This window comes from Balaenoptera borealis (genome assembly GCF_965194805.1).
Source record: "Balaenoptera borealis genome assembly, chromosome: 14".
Classification (NCBI taxonomy): Eukaryota; Metazoa; Chordata; class Mammalia; order Artiodactyla; family Balaenopteridae; genus Balaenoptera; species Balaenoptera borealis.
The window spans coordinates 73,239,641-73,264,935 of NC_138875.1; the positions used below are offsets into that span (position 1 = coordinate 73,239,641).

Genomic DNA, 25,295 nt, shown 5'->3' on the forward strand with positions numbered 1-25,295 from the left:
TTAATGGCCATTTCTTTCTCCACCTGCAACTCCCATGGGGCAATTAAGGCTCCATGAACTGTTCTAATTCTTACTAGGAGACCATCTAATCCCTAAAGTAATTTAGAAGCATTATTGTGTTTACTGATATTCATAATTATATGCATTCAGTAGTGATTAAGGGGCCGCAGTTGGATAATCAAAAGCTGACGGTTTTCTTGTCGTTACATGAAAAGATAGTCCCTCATTTCAGCCGTTAAGCCATCAGTGTTGAGCAAATTGGATACATAAAAACTTGCAATATTATAATGCTCTTATCACTCAAGTATGAGCCTTGTCATTTCCACAGCTGAGACCCCTTCAATCAAAATACCAGGCCATGCTTTCTTTCTGGAGGTCTGTTTGGTTTAAATTTTAGCTGCCACAGAGTACTGTCATTCAGACTTGGGGACGGTGCCTTCAGAAGGGTTTTCTTGAGAGCTAGAAGTGTTGTCTGTTTATGGAGCAAACACTAAGTTCTACTCGAGAAACTGCTACCTGCTGTTTGCACAGTTAATTTTTGGTTTCTGTCTGGTGAGCAAAGAAGCAGCCATGGGTCTGGAAAAGTAACATCTCACCTCGAGTTCTCAACGACCTTATTTTTCAACGTCTAACAATGCTAACTGTAAAAATCTTAACTAAGAAGAATCCTAGCCACAGTTGGAGGGATGTAGCATAAACCATCAAACATTTGTTTGGAAAGGGTTATATTTGAAATTCCACTTTGCTTCTCTTGGTGCGTGCAGCTTTTAAATACCGTGGATTCGGAAGTCTGGTTCCTAAGGAATAGAGAAATTTTTTTATAAAGGGCCAAATAGTAAATATTTTAGGTTTTGTGGACCATCAGCCTCTGTTGCAACTACTCAAATCTGTCATAGCAGGAAAGCAGCCACAGACAGACATACACAATATCGTGGCTGTGAATTTCATATGACTTTCTCGTGTCTTTAAAAAAAATTATTATTATTATTATTATTATTATTATTTGCTTTTGGCAAAAACAGGTGGTTGTCTGGATTTGGCCCGCGGGCCATGGTTTGCTATTCTCTGACACGGAGCGTCAAAACTGTTTTGTTTTTAGAATTTCATTGACCACTGACCGAGCTTCTGTAACCAGTTTCATTATGAATTTTGCTTTCTCCTTAAGTACCCACTGATTTTCTCTAGCATCTTTTCGCTGTTTGACTCTGTGACCAGAGGCAGTTTCCTATGACACATCAAGATAATAAGAAGCAAGTGTAACATGCAAACCTCAGGATTGCTATAAAAATAACCATACAGTGACATGAGTCATTTTTGAGAATCTATGACAGCCAAGCCCGTTGGTACTCACTGGTTTCTCATCAGCATCACTAGGTGGTATATAATCTTCATACAGTTGCAAAGTAGAAACAGCACCAGAGGTGTTTTAGATTTGTACATATTCCCGTATGATTAGCTACGTCTTAATCTGGCCAGACTTTGAAGATGGGATTTTTCCCACCACCTTAGGGAAGGACCCTCTGGTGTTAAAACTATTTTATTCCTTTGAGTACCTTTTAAAAATTGGCTCTAAGATAAATGTTTCCCAACTTTTCCTACGAATCGGCTTCTAGGTCTTTGGGTCTGAGTTTTCAGTTAAATTTTTTAATGGAGGCATGAAAGGAATATAGATACAGCCCATCGGGAGTTGGCATGTAGTCTTTCGCTGATGGAGCAAATGTTTCAAACTGTTGTTATTCAAGATGGTTTTCGGTGTCTGCGCCCCCGGGAGATGGCCCTTCGCTACGGGAGGGTGGGAGGTGACCAGGAGCCGCCTCACTAACTAACAGAACTGCGGGCCGGATTTCTGGCCTGAACCCAGACGTTTCAGCGCCTCGTAGCTCCTAGGGAACCTGACAGGCAATTGTATTATGAAAGCTGACATGCTGAATGGGCCGCTTTTAACGATATTCTTTACCTGTCTCTTTGTGTTAAAGTGGGAACGAGCAAAGTAGCAGAGGAGAGAGTCAAGGAGGGCGGGAGGGAGCTGGCAGGTGGACTAAAATATCGGGCGGGTTTCATGTGCGGAGCCCACTGTAGACTGCGTAACAAGAAAGGGTTGCACAGAACAAATCTCTTTTGTTCCCTGTCATCTTTAAATGAGTGTCAAAGTAGGCAGGGGGGCTTTGACCGTTAACCGCACAATTTAGCCGGCCTGTTGTGTCCTGTGGGCCCCACCTCCTTGGAGTTTCTCAGATTAGAAAAGAAGACCCCAGCCCCTTATAAATGGGCCATCTCTTGTTCTTTGTGTCCAGACTGCCCAGTGTGAAATCCACAGTGACGTTAAATGTTTTCTAATGAATAATTACTGAAAGGAAATGGAGGACTATATGTGTAATGGATTGTAGCGCATTAAAATGTTTTATTTTGCGCACAAAAATGTTGTCCTTCACAAGCACCGTGATTGTTGCAAAAAGGCCTTTGTGCCGGACCTGTTTCAATGGATTATCTGCAAGCGTTTCCATCCCAAATGGGAATCAAAGGCCGCTTTTGGCAAACTAATGTTTTTCAAGATGGCAGCCATGAAACACATTTAGTATTTAAAGTTGCGGGGTTTAAAGGAATGTTTGAACTCGGGAGATTTTCTCACTTACTTTCCCCCCTTTTGATTTGGGAAAGGGTAGCAGCTCCCCCCGCCCCCGACCTCTGTCCTGTTCCGGCAGCCGGACGGACGGTCCTCCTTTAGCGACTCTTGGAGACTATTTCTTAGAGACAAGCAAAGATGTCCCAGGCGTGGGTGGTTGGCACTTTCTCTTGGCTAAATTTCATTTTACTTTTTTCCTGGATGCATGTGGATGAATATGTGACTGCAGAGTATTTCAAATGTCACCTTGTGGTGAACTTATTAAGAATTTCCCAGTGGGTTTTACGGGGCAAACTATTGGGATTTGAGTGGCTATTCAGCGTCTAAGCATTGAGATCCTTGGGTTTGTGTGCCAGCTCTAATCGGTTTATGACAAAACTAATGGGAGTTTCTGTGCTGCTTGAATTGGTGCGGGGATATCTACTTCAGAGTTTCAGTACTGTTTTGTTGCCAGTGAGACAACTGCCATAGCAAGGGTCTTCTCTCTCTTTCCCTGGAATTTTACTAATACTAACGTGAGGGTGCTGAGGACAAGAATAGCTGTGTCCGATGCTTGGCAAAATTTTTCTGGAAGGTAATGTTCCAAACTCTTTGGTCATCTGCCTTCATGGGGTCGAGGGTAAATGTGTTCGTTCCCTGGAAGAAGTCTCTTTGGTCCTCATGGATGTAGCCAAAGACATCCACAGTCTTGCTTTTTTCCATGGAATTAATCATATTGAAGTATTGTACTAAGAAAAAAAGACCAGATACACATTTCTCATCTGCGAATTAAAGATGTCGACAGAAGTGGGTGTTGCTTGCAAGATGCTGCCTGAAATCCTCGTTGGTTCTTAAGCTTTAGATAAGAGACACAGCCACAGGATTCTGTGTTAGAAATAGATACAAAAATCAACAGTTTTAACAGGTACAACAGAGTATTGATCTCCTTTCTGATAACGTGAGCATAACTTCCATCCCCCGAGTCTTTCTCTGTTGGTTTATCCTGGTTACCTGCTGTCTTCACAAGTCTATAACTAATTTTCCAGGTGAAACAAGGCTTCTCAGTGACTTAGCTTTCCCAGCTAAGGTTTTATAGAGAATAAATGAAAAATAAAAGTGTGCACTTCCTCACAGGCACTGCTGTCCTACATTCTTTATCTTGAGAAGAAACATGACGATTAAGATGTGATTTTTTTTTGGTCTTGTTTTTTAATTTATTTATTTTTGGCTGCATTGGGTCTTCATTGCTGCACACAGGCGTTCTCTAGTTGCAATGAGCGGGGGCTACTCTTCGTTGCGGTGTGTGGGCTTCTCATTGCGGTGGCTTCTCTTGTTGCGGAGCACGGGCTCTAGATGCGCGAGCTTCAGTAGTTGTGGCACACATGCTCAGTAGTTGCGGCTCACGGGCTCTAGAGCGCAGGCTCAGTAGTTGTGGCGCACGGGCTTAGTTGCTCCGCAACATGTTGGATCTTCCTGGACCAGGCTCGAACCCGTGTCCCCTGCATTGGCAGGCAGATTCTTAACCACTGTGCCACCAGGGAAGCCCCAAGACGTGATGTTTTTTAAAAGCCTTTTTATTGTGGGGTATAACCCACACACTGAAAAGAGTATAAATAAATGTGCAGTTTGATTAATTATTATAAAGTTCACACCTGTATAACCACCATCCTGGTTACCCCAGAAACCCCTCATGTGCCTCTTTCATTCAACTCCTTTCGTAGCCACTAAAGATAATCACTATTTGGATTTTCATGACTTTTTTTTTTAATCATTTGTTGAGCATTTGCAAACAAAAATTACAGTTTTTTAAAAAATCAGACTAGTTTCACAAAGTGGAAGCATCTAGATGATTTTAATTGGTACAGCGATGGCATAGTTGTGTGTTCATGTGTATTGGGGAAAAGAACTAGCAAACGGAATGCATCACTGTTCAGATACTATTACTTAGAACAAAATGAAAGTAGGCCTTGTTGCTGATCTTGCATCAGTACAAAGAAAAACAACTGAGTCAATAATAGAAAAAGGTCAGACTTGGACCCAGCAAAAGTCACAACTGAAACGTGCAGTGACTGGATTCATTACTGATTGTCTTTTGGATGGAGCAGATTGCTTCCAGTTTAAGTTTGGAGAGAAAGCAGACACCCAATAGCCTTTATTGTTCAGCCACCAAAGGCTTTGTAACTCTGTCAGCAAAAATGAGAGCTTTTACTCACAAGCTACAAGTCACCAAATAACTGTTGAGGAACATCAAGGTGTGTCCTTGTTATTTCGTTGATGGAGGGCAGGGCGCCACTGATCGAGAGATTTATTGAAAGGACATATCCCTGTATTGAACCTCATGGTTTAAAATTTGAGCTCTAGCTTGAGCCCAAAGATCATCCTTTTTCTACTGAATTTATTAAAAAAATTCTATCCATTATGTTATCATTACCAAACACAAATTCATGTGCCTGATGCACAGTGAGGCCAAACAAACCAAAACCTTGGAGTTTGGAGCAGAGAAGGGTTTATTGCAGGGCCATGCAAGGAGACGGGGGCTTGTGCCCAAAAAACCCCAAAGTCCTTGAAGGGTTTCAGCAAAGCACTTTTAAAGGCAAGGTGAGGGAGGGCCATGGTTACTTGTTGCAAACTTCTTGGTGTGGGAATCCTTTGTTTTTGCAGCTGTCCACATAGGTCAGGTCACCATGTTCCTGTAAACCTCCAACAAGACAAATTTTATTCTCTGTTCTGCAACTTTTTATCTCTGTGTAAATGGACTCTTAAAGGTCAGAGCCCTGAGAATAGGCTACCCTGTATATTTCAGGCTATAGGCAAAATTCTTTTACAAAAGATGCAGAGCCAGCATGACTAAGCACAGGAAAAGGAACAGATCTAATATGGAGTCAGATTTGTTCTTCCCTATTACATTATGTCTTATTTCACTGGTTACAAGCAGTAGAAATAACCCTAATTAGGCCAAAAAGGAATTACTTGTTTCTTTTCTTTTGACCTTAGATGCAGGTGACAAAGATGGAGTGTCCCCAGTTCATATCACACATTGTGGTCTTTGTGAAGCCTCTCTCCTGATTTGTTTTCCTCCTTCTTCTCCCCTCCATTCACCTTCACAATTAGAGATTCCCTCCCCCTCAGGGCATTTGGAACACATCCTTAAATATGGCTATATCCATGTGCAACATGTAGCTTTGCTTTGCATGTTGCTTAAAGGGTAAATTTGTTTCTTTGTCTGACATAATGCATGTAATATCTTTCCAGATACTGTGACTTCCCTGGTGGTCCAGTGGTTAAGACTCCTCGCTTCCACTGCAGGGGGAATGGGTTCTATCCCTGGTTGGGGAAGCTCCACATGCCTGCAGTGCGACCGGGGGGGAAAAAAAAAATTCCCTGGGGTGCATCTCCCATGCTATTCAGTCCCTAGTGGTAGACACTGAGGTGACCTCTGAACTGAGCTCTCAGTAATGACCATTTCCCTTCTTTATATTCCTACAATCAAGGTCTAAGTCCCTGGAGAGAGAAATCTGGAAGTCTGAGCTGTGTCTTCCACCCTCTTGGCTAAAGGAGGTGGGAGCATCTTACTGGACTGGACCACGTGACACCTTCCAGTGGGAGAGAGGACACACCTGTGGTAGGGATGTAGTCAGAGGAGGAGGTACAGGGGCTGTGAGAGCAAAAACAGACATTTAGTACCACAATAGGAAAAAGAAATAACAATACTCTTGGACTCAGTGTCTGACCAGGCAGTGGGAAAAGCCTACAGACACAAGAAGTGGGAACAGTGTGGACAACCGAGTACCTGTACCTGTCACCTCATGTAACTCTGTCTGGGCCACATCCCAGTCCAGTCTGGGACTCTTAGCATATATTTGCATATATATTTTGCAGTCACAGTACACATATACATTTGTACTCTGCTGCTCTCCCTTAAAAGGGAGAAAACGTCGGCTGCATAATCTCATAAACATTACTTTGATCTCTATACATACTCTCTCCAGTTGGTGTAATATACTTGACTCTTTACTGTTGTAAATTTAATGTAGATTTTAGAGAACACCACAGAAACATAGAAACATCAGTTGTTCAAAATATTTCCTTAGCAGAAATTCTCAGGCACAGCATTACTGGACCAAAGGTATAATAATTGTTCTAATGATTTTTTTTTTTTTTTTTTTTTTACATATGACATTACCTTTCTAGAGAGAATCAAAACTTACTATGCTACTTGCAGTGTATTTGGTTTTAATCTCACCTCAACCTTGCAAGTATTGTGTATTATTCTATCCCTTACTTGATATTTTCTGGTAAAAGCATGATGCTGTTATTTTCATTTGTATGAATTTAAATATTACTGATGTTGAGCACCAATAGGTAATCTTTGGCCCAGATGTCAGGTACTGCACAGGCAACAGTAGTGATGGCAGTAACATAGCTCAATCCGGGGCATGTTCCTTATTACAATTTTGTTGCAAAGCTGAAAATGCTTCCCAGGCAAGTGGCAGTATGTAGGCAAAACCAAAGGAGATCAAGCTTCTATTTAAAGAATGGCTTTGGGATTTTTCTTCCCATCCTTTTCTTCCATCTCATACTTTTCCCCTCTGGCACTTGGAGCCCCGTGGGGGCGGGTGGTAAGCTTGGAGTTGGGTGCAAGAGCTCTGGAGTCAAGCCTCCTTCACTTACCATCCGTGGGCCTTAGATAGTTCTTTCCTCTTTTGAAAAATCAAGATAGGTGCTATTATCTTTGTAATGGGGCTTTGTAAGGAATAAATGAGATGATGAGATGGTTGACATAAGGCTAAGGACCCAGCACCAGCACCCAGGGTGCATTTGTGGCCCATTCTCCATCACAGAAGGAGGGTGAGATGCCTCTCTGAGACCCACTACCACCCAGACCACGGAGATGTGCCTTCCCCGGAACTTCGTGTGCTTTTTCTTTTCAGTTCACTTCTTTTTGCCAAAACTTCTCAAACCTGTGTCCCATCAACTTTAGGCACTACAATCGAACCCAAAGCAAAGGGATCCAGTGGTGAGTTTTTAGCCAAAGCTACAATCTATCCAAGATAGGGGGGCTTGGAGAAGTTTGGGGGTCCCCATCTGTACCCCTCAAGTCTAACCACATAAGGATCCTTGAAACAGCCCTAGAACTGGCTTTGAGGCCATTGTATCTGGTGGTTTTATTTTGTGGTTTAAGTAGGATGAGCAAATCTATTCAAGGTTCCAGAACAATCTCCTTGCCACAGAACCAGAAGCTCTAAATGCAGGACACATCTGTGGTTCTCACTCAGATGCAGATAAACCTGTTATATGAAAGGGATGAAGTACTATGTTGGAGCATTGAAACAGACATAGAAAAACACTTGCATTTGCTACATAAAAGGCCAAATTGAGTAGAGAAAGAAGAATGAGTTGGGAGTGACAGTTGTGTGTTGAATCCCAGCTCAGCCCTTTACTGGCTGTAGGAACTTAGTCAATTCTCACTATTATTACTACATCCATTGTTATTTTATTATTTACTACTTCTGGGGGAGGGACTACTTTTTATTTGGTGCTACCTCATATCATTACAACAAATCTATTAAAGAAATATTGTGACCTCACGTTATATGGTAGCAACCTATTTGGGAGATTCTGTACCTTTATAGAGTTCCATTCTATCTCATGTACCATAATTTAATTTACCTATTTCCCTATTGATGAATATTTGGATTTTATCTTTGTGAGATCATATATAATAGGATAAATATAAATAAAATTACTGCATCAAAGAATGTGTACTTAATTTTTAAAATATAATAACAAATTACATTTCATTGCCATACTCTCACAAAGTATGTTCTCAAACTTTACCTATCAAATTGCTAAAAATGAGAAATGGTATTTCAATAGTATTTCGATATATCTTAAATAGCATTTCTCTTTGGAGAGAAGTTAAGTATTTTTTCCTTGTGTTTAAAAGACAAATTTTCTTTTCTGTGAATTATTGTTTATTTCCTTTGTCCACTTTTGGGGTGTATGCATGTGGAAGGGTGTTCGACTTTTTCTTATTGATTTATGGAAGCTCTTATATTAAGGAAATGAGTCATTTGTCTGAGCTGTGAGTTGCAAATATTCTTTTCCAAAATTGTTTTTATCTTTTGACTCTGCTTATGATGTTTTTTCCTAGGCTGAAATTTTTCTATGTAGTTGATCAGTCTTTTCTTCTGTGGCTTCTGAATTTTGTTTCATACTTAGAAAGGCATTCCTCCCCTCACCTGTATTTTCTTCTAATATTTTATTTTATAATTTTCTTTTTTAATGTTTCAATCTGTGATCCTGTGGAATTTGTTTTGGTTTCTACATTTATCAAAAACAATAATTATCAAGAATGAAATGAAACTTTATCAAATGCCTTTTCGGAATCTATGAGATGCATAGTTTGTTCCACTCTTGATCAATTGATATGGGAAATCTATTATTAATAGATTTTCTAATATTGAATTCCTGGAATAAATCCCACTTGGTCACGTTTTACTATTCCTTTATTGTTATATTGAATTCTGTTTACTAATCACTCATTGAGGAATTTAGTATTGATATACCTAAATGAGGTTAGCTTAGTTTTTAAAAATATTTTTATTGCAAAATACCATACACAGAAAAGAATATGTATGTGTGTGACTTAAAGAATAATAACTATATGCTTCCACCCAGTGTAAGATACTAAGTACAATCCTTGATTTTCCTGGTAGTTGGATAACCTGTGAATGTATCCTTAAGCAACATATTGCTTAATTTTGCTTGTTTGGGACCTTGGTTAAAACAGAATGAAACTACACATGTATGTGTATATTCTTATGTGACTTGCTTTCTTTGAACGATGCTGCTTTTTTTTTTTTTTAAATCGAACCATGTTGATGAGCCTAATTGTGATTCATTCACTTTCACAGCTGTGCATAACATAATAGTTGAATTAAACCTCTTTGTTGAATCTCCTTATCCAGGATCTGGCATGTATTTCCATTTCTTGAAGTCTTGTTTTGTGTGCTTCTGGAGTGTGTTAAAAAGAGCATGGACTCTGGAATCAGACTGTTGAGGTTTGAATCTCTGTCAACTATACTATCTGTGTGGCAAGTTATTTAACCTCTCTGAGCCTCAGTTTTCACACCTGAAAAATGGGAGTAAATTACCTATTACCTCATAGGGTTGTTGAAAGGTTTCAAATGAATTCATATAGGAAAAGTACTTGAGGTAGTGCATGGTGCTCTGTATAACTGTTTGGTATGACTATAGCATTATGTGATAATGATAGCCATGTATTTTATTACTTTTAGAACTTGAGGTTGTTCCCTGTTTTAGCTTGTTACAAATAATGCTGCTGAGTGCTTCTTGTATTCGTCCCTCACTGCACATAAACAAGAGGAATGAAGTCGCTTGGTCATAGGGTGTGTGTCCTCAACTTTTACTAGGCTGTGCTAAATTGTTTTCCAAAGTAGTTGTACCAATTTACACTCCTATCCACAGAGTTTGAGAATTTCTGTTGCTGGACATTTTTGCTATCCTGTCCTATCAGGTTTTTAAATTTTTACCAATTTGTTAAGTATGCAATTGTATTCCACTGGGGTAAAAATTTGCCTATTTTGTATTTTTATTGGCCATTTTATTTTTCAACAAAATGCTTGTTTGTCATTGAGCTGGTTGTTTTTTCTTATTTATCCCTAAATTCTCTTTATGTGTTAGAAATAGTTTTTCTTTCACCCTGTACCTTTTCTTTTCACTTTTTAACTATCTTTTGATAAACAAAAGCTCTTGATTTTCATACTGTCAAGATTGCATGTCATTCCCTTTATGGTTGATATATTTTTGTATGAATTATGAAGAAATCCTACCCCGTGGTCATGAAGATAACTTTTACATTCTCTTCTAAAGATTTACAGTTTTGCCTTTCACATTTAGATCTTGATTTTTGTTAGATCTTTGAGATATAATTCACATACCATTCAGGCAATTCACCCTCTAAAATATACAACTCAAGTTTGTTATTATCAGTATATTCAGTTGTACAACCATCACCAAAATCAATTTTAGAACATTTTCACCACCTTAAAAAGAAAACTTTTATACTATAGCAGTCACTTCTCATTTCCTCCCAAACCCACTAACACTTGGCAACCACTAATTAACTTTCCATCTCTATATATTTGCCTGTTCTGGACATTTCATATAAATGGAATCATGTGACCTCTTGTGACTAGATTCTTTCACTTAGCATAGTGTTTTCAAAGTTTATCCATGTTATGTATCAGTATTTCATTCCTTTTTATTGCCAACTAACATTCCATTGTATGGATACACTACATTTTGTTTTTGCATTCATCAGTTGATGGACATTTGGGTTGTTCCCACTTTGGGGCCATTATGAATAATGCTGCTGTGAGCATGTCTATATGAGTTTTTGTGTGGACACATGTTTCCATTTCTCTTGGGTATACACCTGAGAGGAGAACTGCTGGGTCATATGGGAAGTCTATATTTAACATTTTGAGGAACTACTAGGCTGTTTTCCAAAGTGGCTGCACCATTTTATATTCCATCAACAGTGTGTGAGGGTTCCAATTTTTCCACTTCCTTGCCAACACTTGCTGTTGTCTGACATTTTGACTGTAGCCATACTAGTGGGTATGAAGTAAGTGATGGCTTATTGTGATTTTGATTTGCATTTTCCTATTTCAACTCTTCTAATATATAGACTATCTTTCAGTGTTCTTCCACAAATGATGAAGAAACTTAGTAGTTTGTTCCATAGAGTTTCCCAGTCTGGATTTAGGTGATTGTGGTGGAAGTGTTTTTTTTAAAGTGTTTCTCATTCTTTGTTTTCCTTTGAATTGGAAATTAGATTCCAGACCTGTGCAGCCTAAACACTAGTCACTAGCCACCTTTGGCTACTTAAATCTAAATTAATTAAAATTAAATTAACATTTCAGTTCCTCGGCCTCATCATATTGCAAATGATCAGAGGCCACGTATGGCTCGTGCCTGCTGCATTGGACAGTGAAGCTGCAGAATATTTTCGTCATCTCAGAAAGTTCTATTCTTTTGAAGTGTTGGCCTGATCAGGTTCAGTGAGGCTTAATCAAGATTAAGCTGTGCATGATTTGAATCCATTGAAATCTGAGATTTGCTTTATGACCCACGTGGTGGTCAGTTTTTGTCAGTGCTCTATGTGCTAAATGTATACTGTGTGATTGTTGGGTGTAGTGTTATACTTGTGTCAGCTAATTGTGCTGTTTAGATTTTCTCTGTCCTACCGATTTTTTGGCCATTGTTTTCTGTCAGTTGCTGACAGAGGTTAGTTAAGGTCTTCCACTATTAGACTGTCTGAATAAACTATAGTGCAGTTGACCCCTGAACAACATGGGGGTTAGGGGCGCCGACCCTCTGTGTAGTCGAAAATCCACTTATAACTTATAGTTGATCCTCCGCAGATTCAACCAACCACAGGTCCTGTAGTACTGCTGAAAAGCAGTTTACTCTTGAAAAAAATCTGCATTTAAGTGGACCCACAAAATTCAAACCCATGTTTGTTCAAGGGTCAACTGTATAGTATGAACATACAGTGGAGTACTTTGCATCTAAAAAGGAATGAGGAATGTCATTATAAACAACTCTGAAGGGATCTCCGGGATAGATTTCCCAATGAAAAGACAGGTGGAAACATAGCATGTAGAGTTTCCAAGCATATACCTAAGAAAGGGGGGAAACAAATCTACGTGTGTATTTGCTTCCATTTAAGAAAAGAAACAATTTTAGCATTTTAAAGCTTTTGAAATGGTTATTTACTGTGGGAAGAAGGGAATAGGGTGGAAGGGACAGGCGTGGGAGCTAGCTCTTTGAATATGCCTTATTTTGTTTTTGGCACCATTAAATATATTTTACATAATGATAAAACAAAATTTTAAAATTAGTCTCCCCAAATAAGGAATAAAACAACAGGAATGAACCTAAATATGTATCTGGTTGCTGGTGTAGATGGCCACATGGAAATCAACTATTTCAAGGGAGCTTAAAAACACAGTAATGTGCCTATACAAACCCAGTGAAGTACATTCTGAAGACGAATAATTTTAAAAATTTCAAACTCTCTTCAGTAATCATGTTGATGATGGTGTTCGTACTGCTATTTTGAGACTGTTGTGTGTATTGTGGAATAAAGCCAATGAGTAATTGACTGTGTCACTGAACTGGAATTTTAGATAGGAGAAAGAAGAAGAGATATAGGTAAAATAAGGTTAAGCACAAGCCCCTTAGTTGTGTATATGAATTGGTAGAATCAGAATAAACTCATGATGTATTTTATTTTAAGAATACTTCCTTGCTCTTTAGTGAAAAGCCTTAGAAACAATGATCAACCCAGTGGCAATGAGCGCCACTAGTGTCTCATTATGGTATCTACCACCTCCCCACTGAAAGAAACCAGAGCTCCTTGGGTAGATTCAAGGTCTGGGTTGAAAATATATAAAATAAACCTAAAAACAGCTTCGCATTTTGATAAGCATGGGAAGCTATCAAAGGCTATTAAGACCATGTCAAAAGGACTCAAGAGCCCACTTAAAAGCTTCCCACTGGCCAAAAATCAGATAATTTTAGCATCAGTAAGGAAAAATAATTGCCACAGAATGAAATATATCAAATACATTTAAACCTACTAGCTCATAATATTAAAAACTCATTGTCCCCTTTGAAGGATGCTACAGAACCAACTCATTATTCTGAAAATGGGAAATCAAGCATTTATCCTGCCTTTTTTTTTTTTCAAACTGTACCTCAGGGTAACCAAGTAATTGATAAGGTTTCTCTTTATAGAAAGATCCCAGCTAATAAATGAAGAAATGGTAGAACTGGAACATTACCATTTTTTTTTGCAGTCTTCTAAGAAAATGTGGATTTAGGCAATGTGTATAAGAGCACTGACATCTCAAATGACAGTGAGACCTTATGTGCCTTCCGCTGGAAGTACACTTCACTGCCTATAAAGTCTTTTTGCCAGAATAACTCAAGCCTGTATTTGATAAGTCCTCTAGGTCAAACTACCAGTTTTTAGGAAATGCAGGGCAAAGAAAAACATGTTAAATGACCCCATAAGTATGCAATCAACAAAAATCCGAAGGTGGGAAATTCTACAGGACAAATTGTCCAATTTCTTCAACAAATACACTGCAAGAAAAAAGGAGAGGGAGCCCATAGAACAAGAGAGACTTGAAAGACCCATTGACTAAATTCAATGTGTAGACCTTGTTTGGATCCTAATTTGAGCAAACCAACTATACCAAAATCATATAAGATAGAGAAATTTGAACACTGATTGTGTATGATAATTAACATTAAGGAATTATTGTGAAGGTCTTTATATATGATAATGGTGTTGTGTACATATAATTTAAGAGCTTTTTACCTTTTAGAGATACCTACTGAAATATTTATAGATAGTGACATGGTATCTGTGACTTACCTTGAACGAATCCCTCCAGTGTCGGGAGGAGTGGCGAGGCATAGCTGAAGTAAGAGGGGCCGTCAGTTGGTATTTGTTGAGGCTGAGTAATGGGTACATTGGGTTTGGGATGCGTTTGATACTTTTGTGTGAACATTTTTTCATAATAAAACTTTAACTGTATATATTTACAGGAAAAAAGCTCTTTAAGGAAACATTTGAGGTAAAAAATAGTACTGGTGGTATACTGATATGACTGTAAATGTAAAGGAAGTCATCAAATAATGAAGCTTGGGGAACATGATACAGGGGACATGCAGGGGGTTGCAAACTCTCCTTTGCCCTCAGGGTTCCTCAGACTCTCTCCCAAGGAGATTTTCCCTTCCACCTTAATCAGAAAGGCTCCGCTTTTTAATTTTTGTATATTGAGGTTTCTTATGACTTACCTTGAACAAAGTGTTCTGAAGTATAAAATAAAATTCAAAAGCTACAACTCTAGGGCTTATTTTCTCCCTTAAAAAAATGCCTCCTTCTCATTTTCCAAGCTTAAGGATAGTAGCCAAACCTGTTGGCTGAGTTTAACATGCAAGAGCTGTGGTTCACATTCAGACTGCTATTCTACCAATGGAGAAGCCTTTTGGCATCTGTATTAGTCAGGTTAAGCAGCCTTAGGCTACAGTAACAAACAGGCCCCCAACTCTCAGAAGTTTACCATAACAGAAGTTTATTTCTTGTGTTCACAAAGTCTACTAGGGTCTGGATGATTCTTTAGAACTTCTCCATGTGATGACTCAGGAATCTAGGCTGTTTTGGTTTTGTGGCTCATCCATTCAATGAGAGAAATTCTCAATCATTGCAGCACTGAAGGAGTCCTAATAACCCACTAAAGGGTCTGGCACAAATGTCACTTCTATTCACAACCTGTTGTCTAGAAGTAGTTATGTGACACCACCTAACTGCAAGGGGAAATGTGGGGACAGCCCATGGAATATCTGGCAGGCATTTCTGTCGCTGCCAAAGCATCTCACCATCTTTATTCACATTGTGCCCACCTCCCCCACTGCCCTCCAACCCCCGGACACACTGGGTCAAGCACTAGATTGTGTAGAAGGTGATATGATCAGATCACCATTGACAACATGATGCTTCCAAAACAATGGTCCCGTTGGGAGCATCTCATTGAATCCCTTGCCTTCAGATGAGTGAAATACCTAAACCATCCAAGACAAAGGGTGGCCTGCTTTATTTTGCAGTGTCTGCTGCAGAGCTTGCAAACTAGTGTCCCACGAGGCTAAATACATGCTATAGGACTTTACATAAAATTCTACGTTTTAAACTTTTCTTGAGGAATTGGAAGGTTTGGCAGCACAAGCCGTATATCCGTCAACCAGCCAAAACCGAGCAGTGGCTGCACACAGATGGCCATTCACTCCCTAGTCTGAAGTGAGTCCCGGCCACCTGCAGCTTGATTGAATCCCAGTACCTGCTCTTTAGGTAGCAGAGTTTGTGATCCCTGCTGTGTGTGTTTGCGTGGTGGTATCTACTACAGTTTTATCACCCCAAAGATGGAGTTCTTTCATAGGTATAGTAAAGACCTCTCACTCTTTAATTTCCCTCTTATCTGGTCATTTATGGTGTTAATGTTCTCTTTCTTGATAAAGTCTCTTAATCGTCTTCTTTTTGGTCAAAGCTGAAACCCTTCAATTTCTTTATTACTGTTCCCTCTTCTGCTCCAATATTCATCCCTCTGACCGTTCTTGTCAATATCATTAGGATCCTCTAGCTTGTTCACACCCTTCTAAAGGTATTTTGAAATGAACTAGATAAAAGAAATCCAGATATTAGAATTGAAATACTGCAACAAACAAAACTCCAGGCTGACATGGATAGACTGTGCTTTGGCCCTTGCAAGTTAAAATTATTGTCACATTCCTTAATCCTAAGAGGTTTTGTCAAATCTCTTTGGGCTGCAAGTCGCATAAGGCGCTGGGGCTGACTGCAGGACTCACTCCTGTAAGCATGCTGCGGCTCCCATCTCTAGGACTGGAATAAGAAAGAAGCTTTGTTACAATCTCTGCACCCTCCACCCGCAGAGATCCAACTGCAGTAATATTTGTGGGTACAGCTCCAGAGATTACTTCAGACTCCAGCCCACTCCTAATTTAATATGGGGCTTGTTGACTACTTACCAGCGGATTTCTTTTTTGCTTTATTATGGTCTTGTTTCTAATAATCTAATTATTAGTATTAATGAGGACAGAAGCCAGTACTCACAGAGCTGATATTGTATCTGGCACTGTTCCAAGAGCTTTCCATGGTTCTGTTCAAACCAATAACCCTATGAAGTAGGTACAATTATATTCCATTTTACAGACATGAAACAGACTGGGGCTTGGAGAGATTAAGAGACTTTCCCAAGGATTTGAAACTGGACAGACTCATGTTCCAAAGTCCTGTGCTTCATCACTATACTATACTGCCTCCCTTATAAAAAATATTTAAAACGGGAATATTTGTAATCACTAATATAGTTTGATCTAAATGCATCGTTTTCATTCTTAGAGAGCAGGTGATTGCGCCTTCTAGCTCCATTTAGCTAGTGAAGGGAGACACCTGGTGGTGATCTTGTTTTTTAAAACTTTTCATTATGGAAAATTTCAAGCAAATACAAAGTAAACAGAAGAGTATAATCCCTCCTGTACCCATCACCTGGCTTCGACAATTATGAACATTCTGCCACCCTGTTATCATTTTTACCTCCCCTACTCTCCATCCTCTCCCCACTTGATTATTTTTTATGGTTCTTTTTAAAACAAAATTTACACGTATCATAATGTACAACATTGTAACCATTTATCTTAACAAATAGATACACCCATGTAACTCAGAGTCCTCTCAAGTTAGAGTATATTTCCATCACTCCAAAAATGTCCTTGGCCAGGCAGTCCCCCTATAACCAGGCAACAATTGTTGTGATTTTCACTGTCGATTAGTTTTGCTTGTCCTAGAATGTCATATAAATGGAATCATACAGCATGCAGTCTTTTGTGTCTGAGTTCTTTCACTCAGCATAATGTCTGTGTCATTGTGCATACCCGTCATTTCTCTTTTATTTCTGTACCCATTCTATTGTATAGATGTTCCACAACCATTCTCCAGTTGATAGGAATTTGGATTGTTTCCAGTTTGGGGCCATCATGAATAAACTTAATGTAAACCTTCATGTTCCAGTCTTTTTGTGGACATATGTCTACATTGCTCTTGTGTAAATACTTAGGAATGGAATTGCTGGACGAAAGGGCAGAGGTTTGGTTAACTTCATTAGAAACTGCCAGACTTTTCCCTAGTGATTCTGTCGCGTTACCTTCCTGCCAGCAACATATGAGAGTTCTGTCTGCTCCACATCCTCGCGAATGTTCGATGTCGTCAGTCTTTTTCATTGGAACTCTTCTGGTGGCATCTCATTGCGGTTCTGATGTGCATTTCTCTGATTACTAATGATGTTGAGCACTTATCTATGTGCTTATTGACCATCTGTCTATCTTCCTTTGTGAAGCATCCATTCAAGTCTTTTGCCCAATTTCTTTGTTTTTTTTTTTAACTGAGCTGTTGGAGTCTTTTATTCTAGATACAAATTCTTTGCAGGTATATGGTTCATGAACATTTTTTGGCCAGTCTATGGCTTGCTGATTCATTTCTTAACAGTATCTTCTAATGAGAAGGTTTATATTTGATGAAGTTCTAATTTCTTTTTTTTTGTCTCTTACAGTTATTTGTGTCCTAAGAAAATTTTGCCTTTCTCTGGATGCAAAGATATTCCCCTCTATTTTCTCCTAGTAGCTTTACAGATCTTGCATTTATATCTAGATCTAAAATCCATCTCAAATTAATATATATTAACTCTATATACTTATATATACATATATAAATGTATATAATGTACAATATATTTTATTGTATAATATACATATGTATGTAGTCTGATGTAGGGGTTGAAATGCAATCTTTCCTTATAGATATCCGGTTGTTTGTACACCATTGGTTGAAAAGATGTTCCTTTTCCGCACCAAGTTGTTTTGGTACCTTTGACAAAAATCAGTTGACACACAGTCTTGATTATTTAAAGTAATGTGAGTCCTCTAGCTTTGTTTTTCTTTTTCAAGATGTTTGCAGCTATTCTAGGACCTTTGCACAGCCATATGTGCCAGGTGTCCATGTATTGTCTCTCAGATCCAAATTCACCATTCCGTACCTGCTCTGGGATAATGAAGTGGACTCCTTAAGCATTTCTCCTTGAAGAGGGCATAATGTCAATCTTTGTCACTAGAAGGTGCTGGGAGGACATTGCAATAGCAGAAGGGTTCTCCTCACGGCTCCTTTTGCGATGTTTTGCTTTTCCTTGCCTTTCAGCTGCCATCAGCTGCACAGTGGGATGTGGCGAGGCAGACATACACGGACTGTGTTCCCAGAGCACGGAGCCCCTTGTGACTTTGCAGCCCTGGCCTGGTGACCACCTTGCCACAGTCCTCCCAGTACAGACATCACACACTTCCAGCCCTCCTACCCACAGCAGCTCCCCACTCCCTCTGCACACCCCCAGCCTCAGCTTACCTGAGCCCTGGAGAGCTGTTTCCCGCGGCCCTCCCAACCCAAACAGGGCAGCAACAGGTCTCCCGCCCAGCGGTGATCTGGCTCCCTTTGCTCGTCTGTTCCTGGGAGGGTTGTTCTGCTGCCTGGTCTGGCCTTAGTAACCTAGCAAGATTCTCCACCATCCAGCGGGCTGCCACCAACCTTCTCCGGGGAGGTCTGAAGCCCAGCCTTTGGGAGGAGACCCTCCAAGTTTGTCCTTTGTTGATGCTGAAATACTCCTCTGCAACAAGATAGTCTCCTTCTGACCAGCGTTCTCATCACTCATCTGGGAATTACATAGCAAGTTTAGGCAACTAACATTCAGTGAGTACATCATGGTCAGGGAAGCAGGCTATAGGGCCAGGCTATCTAGGCGCATATCCTGGCTCTGCCTTTTGGCAGGTCTTGGACATGTTTTATAACCTCTCTGTCCTCAGTTTTCTCGCCTGTAGAATGGGCGTGATAAGAGCATAGGGTCAGAATGAGGATCAATAGAGATAATGCATGTCAAGCATTTAGTGTAGTGACTAACATAGTAAATGCTCAGTTCCTGGCAGCAGCTGCTGTTACTACAGTTATTGCTTTCACTATCATTACTTGTATCCCTAACTGGATCATAAATGCTTAATGAAGAGAGCATAATTTAATCTCTGCTCTCAACTATCCCCAGGGTTTGGGATCTTGCTATTTCCATTTTAGACGTGCAATAAAAATGACAGAATAAGTGAGTTGCTGAGGAATGTTCTGTTTCCTGTAGAAAGAAGAAGTGGGGCGGAAGCACATTCGTCTGCACATGGAAGGCACGCTGACTGCCCGGGACAAGGTCGGGGTGCAGGATTTTGTGTTGTTGGATGCCTACACCAGTGAATCTGCTTTTCTGGACAATCTTCGCAAGCGTTTCAGCGAGAACCTCATCTATGTAATGTAACCCATTTCTCAGCTGTTTTTCCTAGAGTGGTGGCTCCCTTCTGGTCTTGTCTCGATGATCGTGAACAGTATCACTCTAATTAGGTTAGCCGTTAAAGGGAGGTGTCGAGGGACCACTGTCAGGTGCACTTTGATTCTTTGAATTAAGACTTTTATGTCTGCTGGTGGCAGAGACCCAACTTAAATCGGCCTAAGCTGCAAGAGGGAATCTATCAACCTATGTAACTTCAGGGTCCAGAAATAGATCTAGGGTCTAGGGTGATGTCTTGAGGACCCTTTCCCATCCCTCTGCTTTCTTTTGCATCAGTTTCCTTCTGGAGCAGCCTCTCTGCATGGTGGCGAGGTGGCTGCCGGCAGAACCAGGCTGATATGTTATCCTCTTAAAGCTGCTACTGAGAAGGGAGCAAGTCTTCTGGGAGACGGACGATGGTTGGCTCTGATTGGCCCATGTTGGGTCATGTGTCTATCTCTGAACCAATCCCCATAGGTAGAAATGAGGAATATTCTGACTGGCCAGGCTATTCCCAGACCCACTTCTAGAGGTGAGGGATGAGGCCAGTGGCCCCCTGACCTCATGATATGGACCGAGAGCTGGAGAAGTTCTCTCAGAGGAATCTGTTGGAAGAAGGGGGACTTGATGCCAGGCAGGCAAAAGTAAGAGATGTTCACCATATCCCAGGAATCTTCAAGGGTCAAGACTGCAGTACTTTACCAGAACTCTGTTCAAGTTGGTCTCCTTGCTTCTAGTGGTCAATTTTTATTAAGATCTCCATTTATCACTCCACCTTGGTTTGATTGGTCGATTTTCAGGAAAATTCCTTTAAGGGTGCACTCAACAGTGTTTCTGTGTGTGTGTGTGTCTGTGTAGATGGGTGTGTTATTGTTTACTTTTATTAGCTTTTGCTAAGAGTAAATGAGATGATCAGAAGCAGTTTAAAAATATTTTTTTAAAAAAATTGTTTTCTTATAGTTATTTTGTTTGTAATAGTGCCCGTGGCTTAGTCTACATGTGGAAACCAAGGTTACCAAAAGAAACAAGCAAAGTGTTTCTCAGAGTATACATTTTTAATCGTGGAAATAGATTTCATCTATAAGTTTATGTATAAGCAGAAGAGAAATAGTATGGTTTGGGGAAGTATAAGTGGGATGATAGGATCATCATGGATAAACGAAATGTTTCCAATCTGAACAGGTAAATTTCAGAAACTGTGTTCTATCCTGGAAGATTTCTACTGATGGAAGCGGTGCAGAGTTTTAGTCAAAATACTCATCTGTGATCCGGTTCTCTGTTTGACTTCGTCCTAGAGATTGGAAACAATAGTTGGAATGATTTTAGCATAATTGAATGTAGGCTTGAGTACCTCCAGTCTTTGAGACTCTGAAATGAAAAGCAACAACAAACTCAGAATCTGAAAACACCAGATATATTTTTTATACCATTTTTAAAGGTTACTTTCCATTTACAGTTCTTACAAAATATTGGCTCTATTCCCCGTGTTGCACAATACATCCTTGAACCTATCTTACACCCAGTAGTTTGTACCTCCCACCCCCAAACCTATATCTTGCTCCCCGTCACCTCTCCCCACTGGTAACCACTAGTTTGTTCTCTATATCTGAGTACCAGATGTATTTTTTTTAAATACCGGGATTTAAAAAAATAAATTTATTTATTTTACTTATTTATTTTTGGCTGCATTGGGTCTTCGTTGCTGCACGCAGGCTTTGTCTGGTTGCAGCGAGCGGGGGCTACTCTTCATTGCGGTGCGGGGCTTCACCGCAACTACTGAAGCCCACGCATCTAGAGCCCGTGCTCCAGATGTATTTTTAAAGGAGCCTAAATATTTATTTTTATATATAAGAGCTTAGAACTTTTATTCATAATCATATTCCAAGAAGCTTTCTTTAGTGGCTATATTACAAATATAAGTACTTCAAACACTTGAATATTAGTTGAATCCAACAGTGAGATCTAGAGAAATAAATGCCAGTAGTGGGAGTGTTTGCCCAGTTTTAGATGGCAGGTATATATGCTTGCCCTGCTTTCACTCAATCACCAGAAAGACCTTTGTGAAACATGAATCAATCAGATCATGGTGTACACCCTCAAAGTCATCTCTTTGACATAATAGTTCAGGGCAGTGTTTCATTTCAGTAGCGGGGAGTGGGCTCTCTGACATCCATTGCATGTGGAATGAACCCCCAGTTCCTGACACCTGTATGGTCTCAACTCACACCCTCCCCAACATCCTCTCTACCATTTTCTAGTCTCCCCTCCCTCGCTGGCCTCCAGTGCAGAGCCACACGTGTCCCCTCAGCCTGAGATGTCCTTCCTGCCTACATTTTTCATGACGGGCTCATCATCCTTCAAGTCTCAGCTCAGATGTCATCTCCTTGGAGAAGGCTCCCAAAGCCCACTAGCTAAGGTGGCCTTCCTTAGTCATTCACTCACTCATTACTCTATTTAAGCCTTTCTTAGCACACTAATTGAAGCAGTCTTGGTCCCTTGGCTGTTTGTCTGCCCGCCTATGCCATGTAGGTTCCATGACAGCAGAGACCCCCCTCCCCACCTGTCATATTTATCGTGTTATAGTCCCACCACTGAAGGAACACAAGGGGATTATAGCACGTGATGGTCTTTTGCTGTAGACATTTGCACCCCGAAATTCCTCACTAGTGCTTTGGTCTATTCCTCTAGACATATATTGGGACCCTCCTTGTGTCTGTGAACCCATACCAGGAGCTTGGAATCTACACTGTGAGCCAGATGGAACTTTATCAAGGGGTCAATTTCTTTGAACTGCCACCGCATGTGTAAGTAGCACCCATGAGGTCAGCAATAGGAGTATTTTTCTCTCTTTCTACCTCTCTTTTTTCCCCCTCTCTCCCTTCACCCCACCCATCCACCTACCACCCACCCACCCACCCATCCATTCATCTACCCACCCATCCATCTACCCATCCGTCCACCTACCCATCCATTATCCATCCACCCAACCATCTACATCCTTGATGCATGCTCATTAGGTTGTGTATCTCACTTAAACTGCTGCCTTCTTCTGAAACAAGTCTTTCAACAGAGTGGAAAACATCAGCAGATCATTATCAAATCTAAGCTTAAATATGATGAGAAGTAGAATCTTTGTATGGCTCCTGAGAAATCTAAATGTGGCTAGAGAGGTGTCTTCTCTTGGAAATGAATTGCTATAGTGCCTTCTACTGGTACCTGAATGTCATGGCAGCTGAGAAGAATGCCCATTGGTAGGAACTTACCAGGGCTGCAGATGGATAAGAAAAGCAATTTCCTGCCTGGTCTATATGTGACTTGGGCTTTGCTGAATTTCCCAGTTCTCCTCCTTGGTCGACTTCTGGGCTAATATTTAGGTTCTCCCTTCATTTTTCTTGGTGATTCACCTATTCTACTCCCAAGGCATTTATGAACCTTTCTGCCTCACCACCACCAGTGATTTCTGAAATACCCAGCTTTCAAATTCGGCCACATACTAAGATTATACCCTTGGGAGACCTTCATGCTTTGGTTTCTGATCTTGTAGATAAAGCCCTTATACTAGTTTTACCTCTTGTCCTAAAGCTATCACAGAACTTTTCAAATCTTTTTGGTTTCCTGCCTCTATACTCTTAGTACTTTAGGTTTTGAAGGGAAGAAAACACGAGATCTTATATCTATTGAGTTACTCAATATTTAGACAAGATGTTATTTCCACCTACAGTTAATAGAGCGTCTCTTGGGGATGTAACTTAGTATGTAACTTATTCTTATAAGAAATGTTGATAGATTTTTTAAAAATTGGTAAATTTTGAAAAATCTTTTTATTCCTGCCCCAATTCTTCACTGTAACTCTTCTATTGTTAGAGTTTTGATATCTAGTACACTCTGTGAGTGATCAGTCAGTGGGTCATGGTGAAGGTTTGCTATCTGTCTGAACTAAGTGCCTTGTACCACAATCTGGACGTGGCTTCTGGGAGGAAGGGTACTTTGTCCTCCTGTTCTGGTGGGCATCAGAGTCAAGGGAAGGAGGGTTATAGTCACTTCCATTCCTTGCGTTTCTGTCTCACTACTTCCCCAGCTACGCCATAGCTGACAACGCTTACCGCATGATGTGCTCTGAGCTAAATAACCACTTCATCCTCATTTCTGGAGAGAGCGGGGCAGGGAAAACGGAGGCCTCCAAGAAGATTCTCCAGTATTTTGCAGTGACCTGCCCAATGACTGAGTCACTACAAATAGCCCGTGACAGACTGCTACTCTCCAATCCAGTGCTGGAGGTGAGCGATCTTTGAGGACCTAGAGAGGGCAGTTCCAGGGAAGTCACTAAGTAAGAAGAATCTTCTGTTCGGGTAGGTCGGTCAAAATGGGCAGGTCTAGAAGTTAAGAAGAGGGCAGTGGATCACATGGGTAGTAGTATTGTGGTTGAAGGGCGTGACCTTGAAGTCCAGCAGGCATGGAGACTAACCCTGGGGCAGTCATGCACCAGCAAGCTTCTGCAATCACTCCCCATCTGGAGAATGGGTCTACTTATAGTACCTACGTCTTAAGAGGTTTTGAGGATTAAACAAGATGAATGCATAAAAAGCACACAGCAGAATTAGTAAGCACTAAAATAATACTCTTATTATTCATTAATATTTTTATTGTTTAATTAAAATCATTTTGATGATTATTATTTCTACTATTGCAATTCACTGACTTGCTGGATGATTTTGAACACGTTATTTTCTCCTGTGTTTTGGTTGCTCTTTGTGTAAAAGGTGTTTATGGTTGAAGGGATTTTCCCAGTAGAACTTTGGGCTGAACAATTTACATCTTTGATATAGGAAGGTGTCTGGTGATCGGGGCCATTAACTGTGCCCTTCTAGAACAGCAAGGGCCTAGGGTCCTATCTACCTCTCCTTAGGCCATTTCTAATCTATTCCTAGATTGGATTCTAGGGAGAAGATATTTTTCCCTTCTTTTCTCTGGGTCCAACCCCAATATTTGGCATCAAATCCTCTGTAAATAGTGATTCCTTCTTAGAATATAAAGTATGGCTTTCATTCCTGGTTCCCCCTCCCCTCCTCCAATGAGCATGTCATTTAGGGTCAGGAATTCGATGAGCATGGCGAATGACTTAAATGGCACTGAATGACACTTAATGTCATTGAGTGACACATTAAATGACACTGAATGACACTTAATGACTTAAATGGCAGTGAATGACAATTTGGTTCAGTCTCCCCTCCCTTTGTATTCCAAGGCTTTTGGAAATGCCAAAACACTCCGGAATGACAACTCCAGCAGATTTGGAAAATACATGGACATACAGTTTGACTTTAAGGTACACTGAAGTTCCTATTACTGCTTCACGGGGACCCCTTAACTTGCCAGCAATGGAAACCCATCTCAAAGCACCTTAAGGGAGGAAGGGCATTTATTGGCTCAAAAAGTTGAAAAATCCAGGATTAGTGCTAGTTCTAGGAAATGCAAATAAAGACCATGATGACATATTTTACTGTGTGGGCAAAAATTAAGAAGTCTGATAATACCAGGTGTTGGTAAAGATGTGGATCATTAGGAACTCTTACACATTGCTGGCGGGGAGTACATTGGTACAGCCCATTTGGAAAACAATGTATCATCTTGTGATGTCTAAATCACATAATCTAAGGTGGAGCCATTCCACG

At 40.3% G+C, this 25,295-nt stretch overlaps 1 protein-coding gene across 2 annotated transcripts in view; it reads left to right on the plus strand.

The window, feature by feature from the left end:
• MYO1H (myosin IH) overlaps positions 1-25,295 on the plus strand; it is a 112,601-nt gene that overhangs the window by 47,659 nt on the left and 39,647 nt on the right. For both annotated transcript variants that reach the window (XM_082354451.1, XM_082354450.1), the window contains exons 2-5: positions 19,444-19,605; positions 22,312-22,427; positions 23,702-23,900; positions 24,869-24,949. In XM_082354451.1, coding sequence (XP_082210577.1) covers positions 19,480-19,605; positions 22,312-22,427; positions 23,702-23,900; positions 24,869-24,949 — 522 coding nt within the window. In that variant the 5' untranslated portion in view covers positions 19,444-19,479. The remainder of the gene's footprint in view (positions 1-19,443; positions 19,606-22,311; positions 22,428-23,701; positions 23,901-24,868; positions 24,950-25,295) is intronic.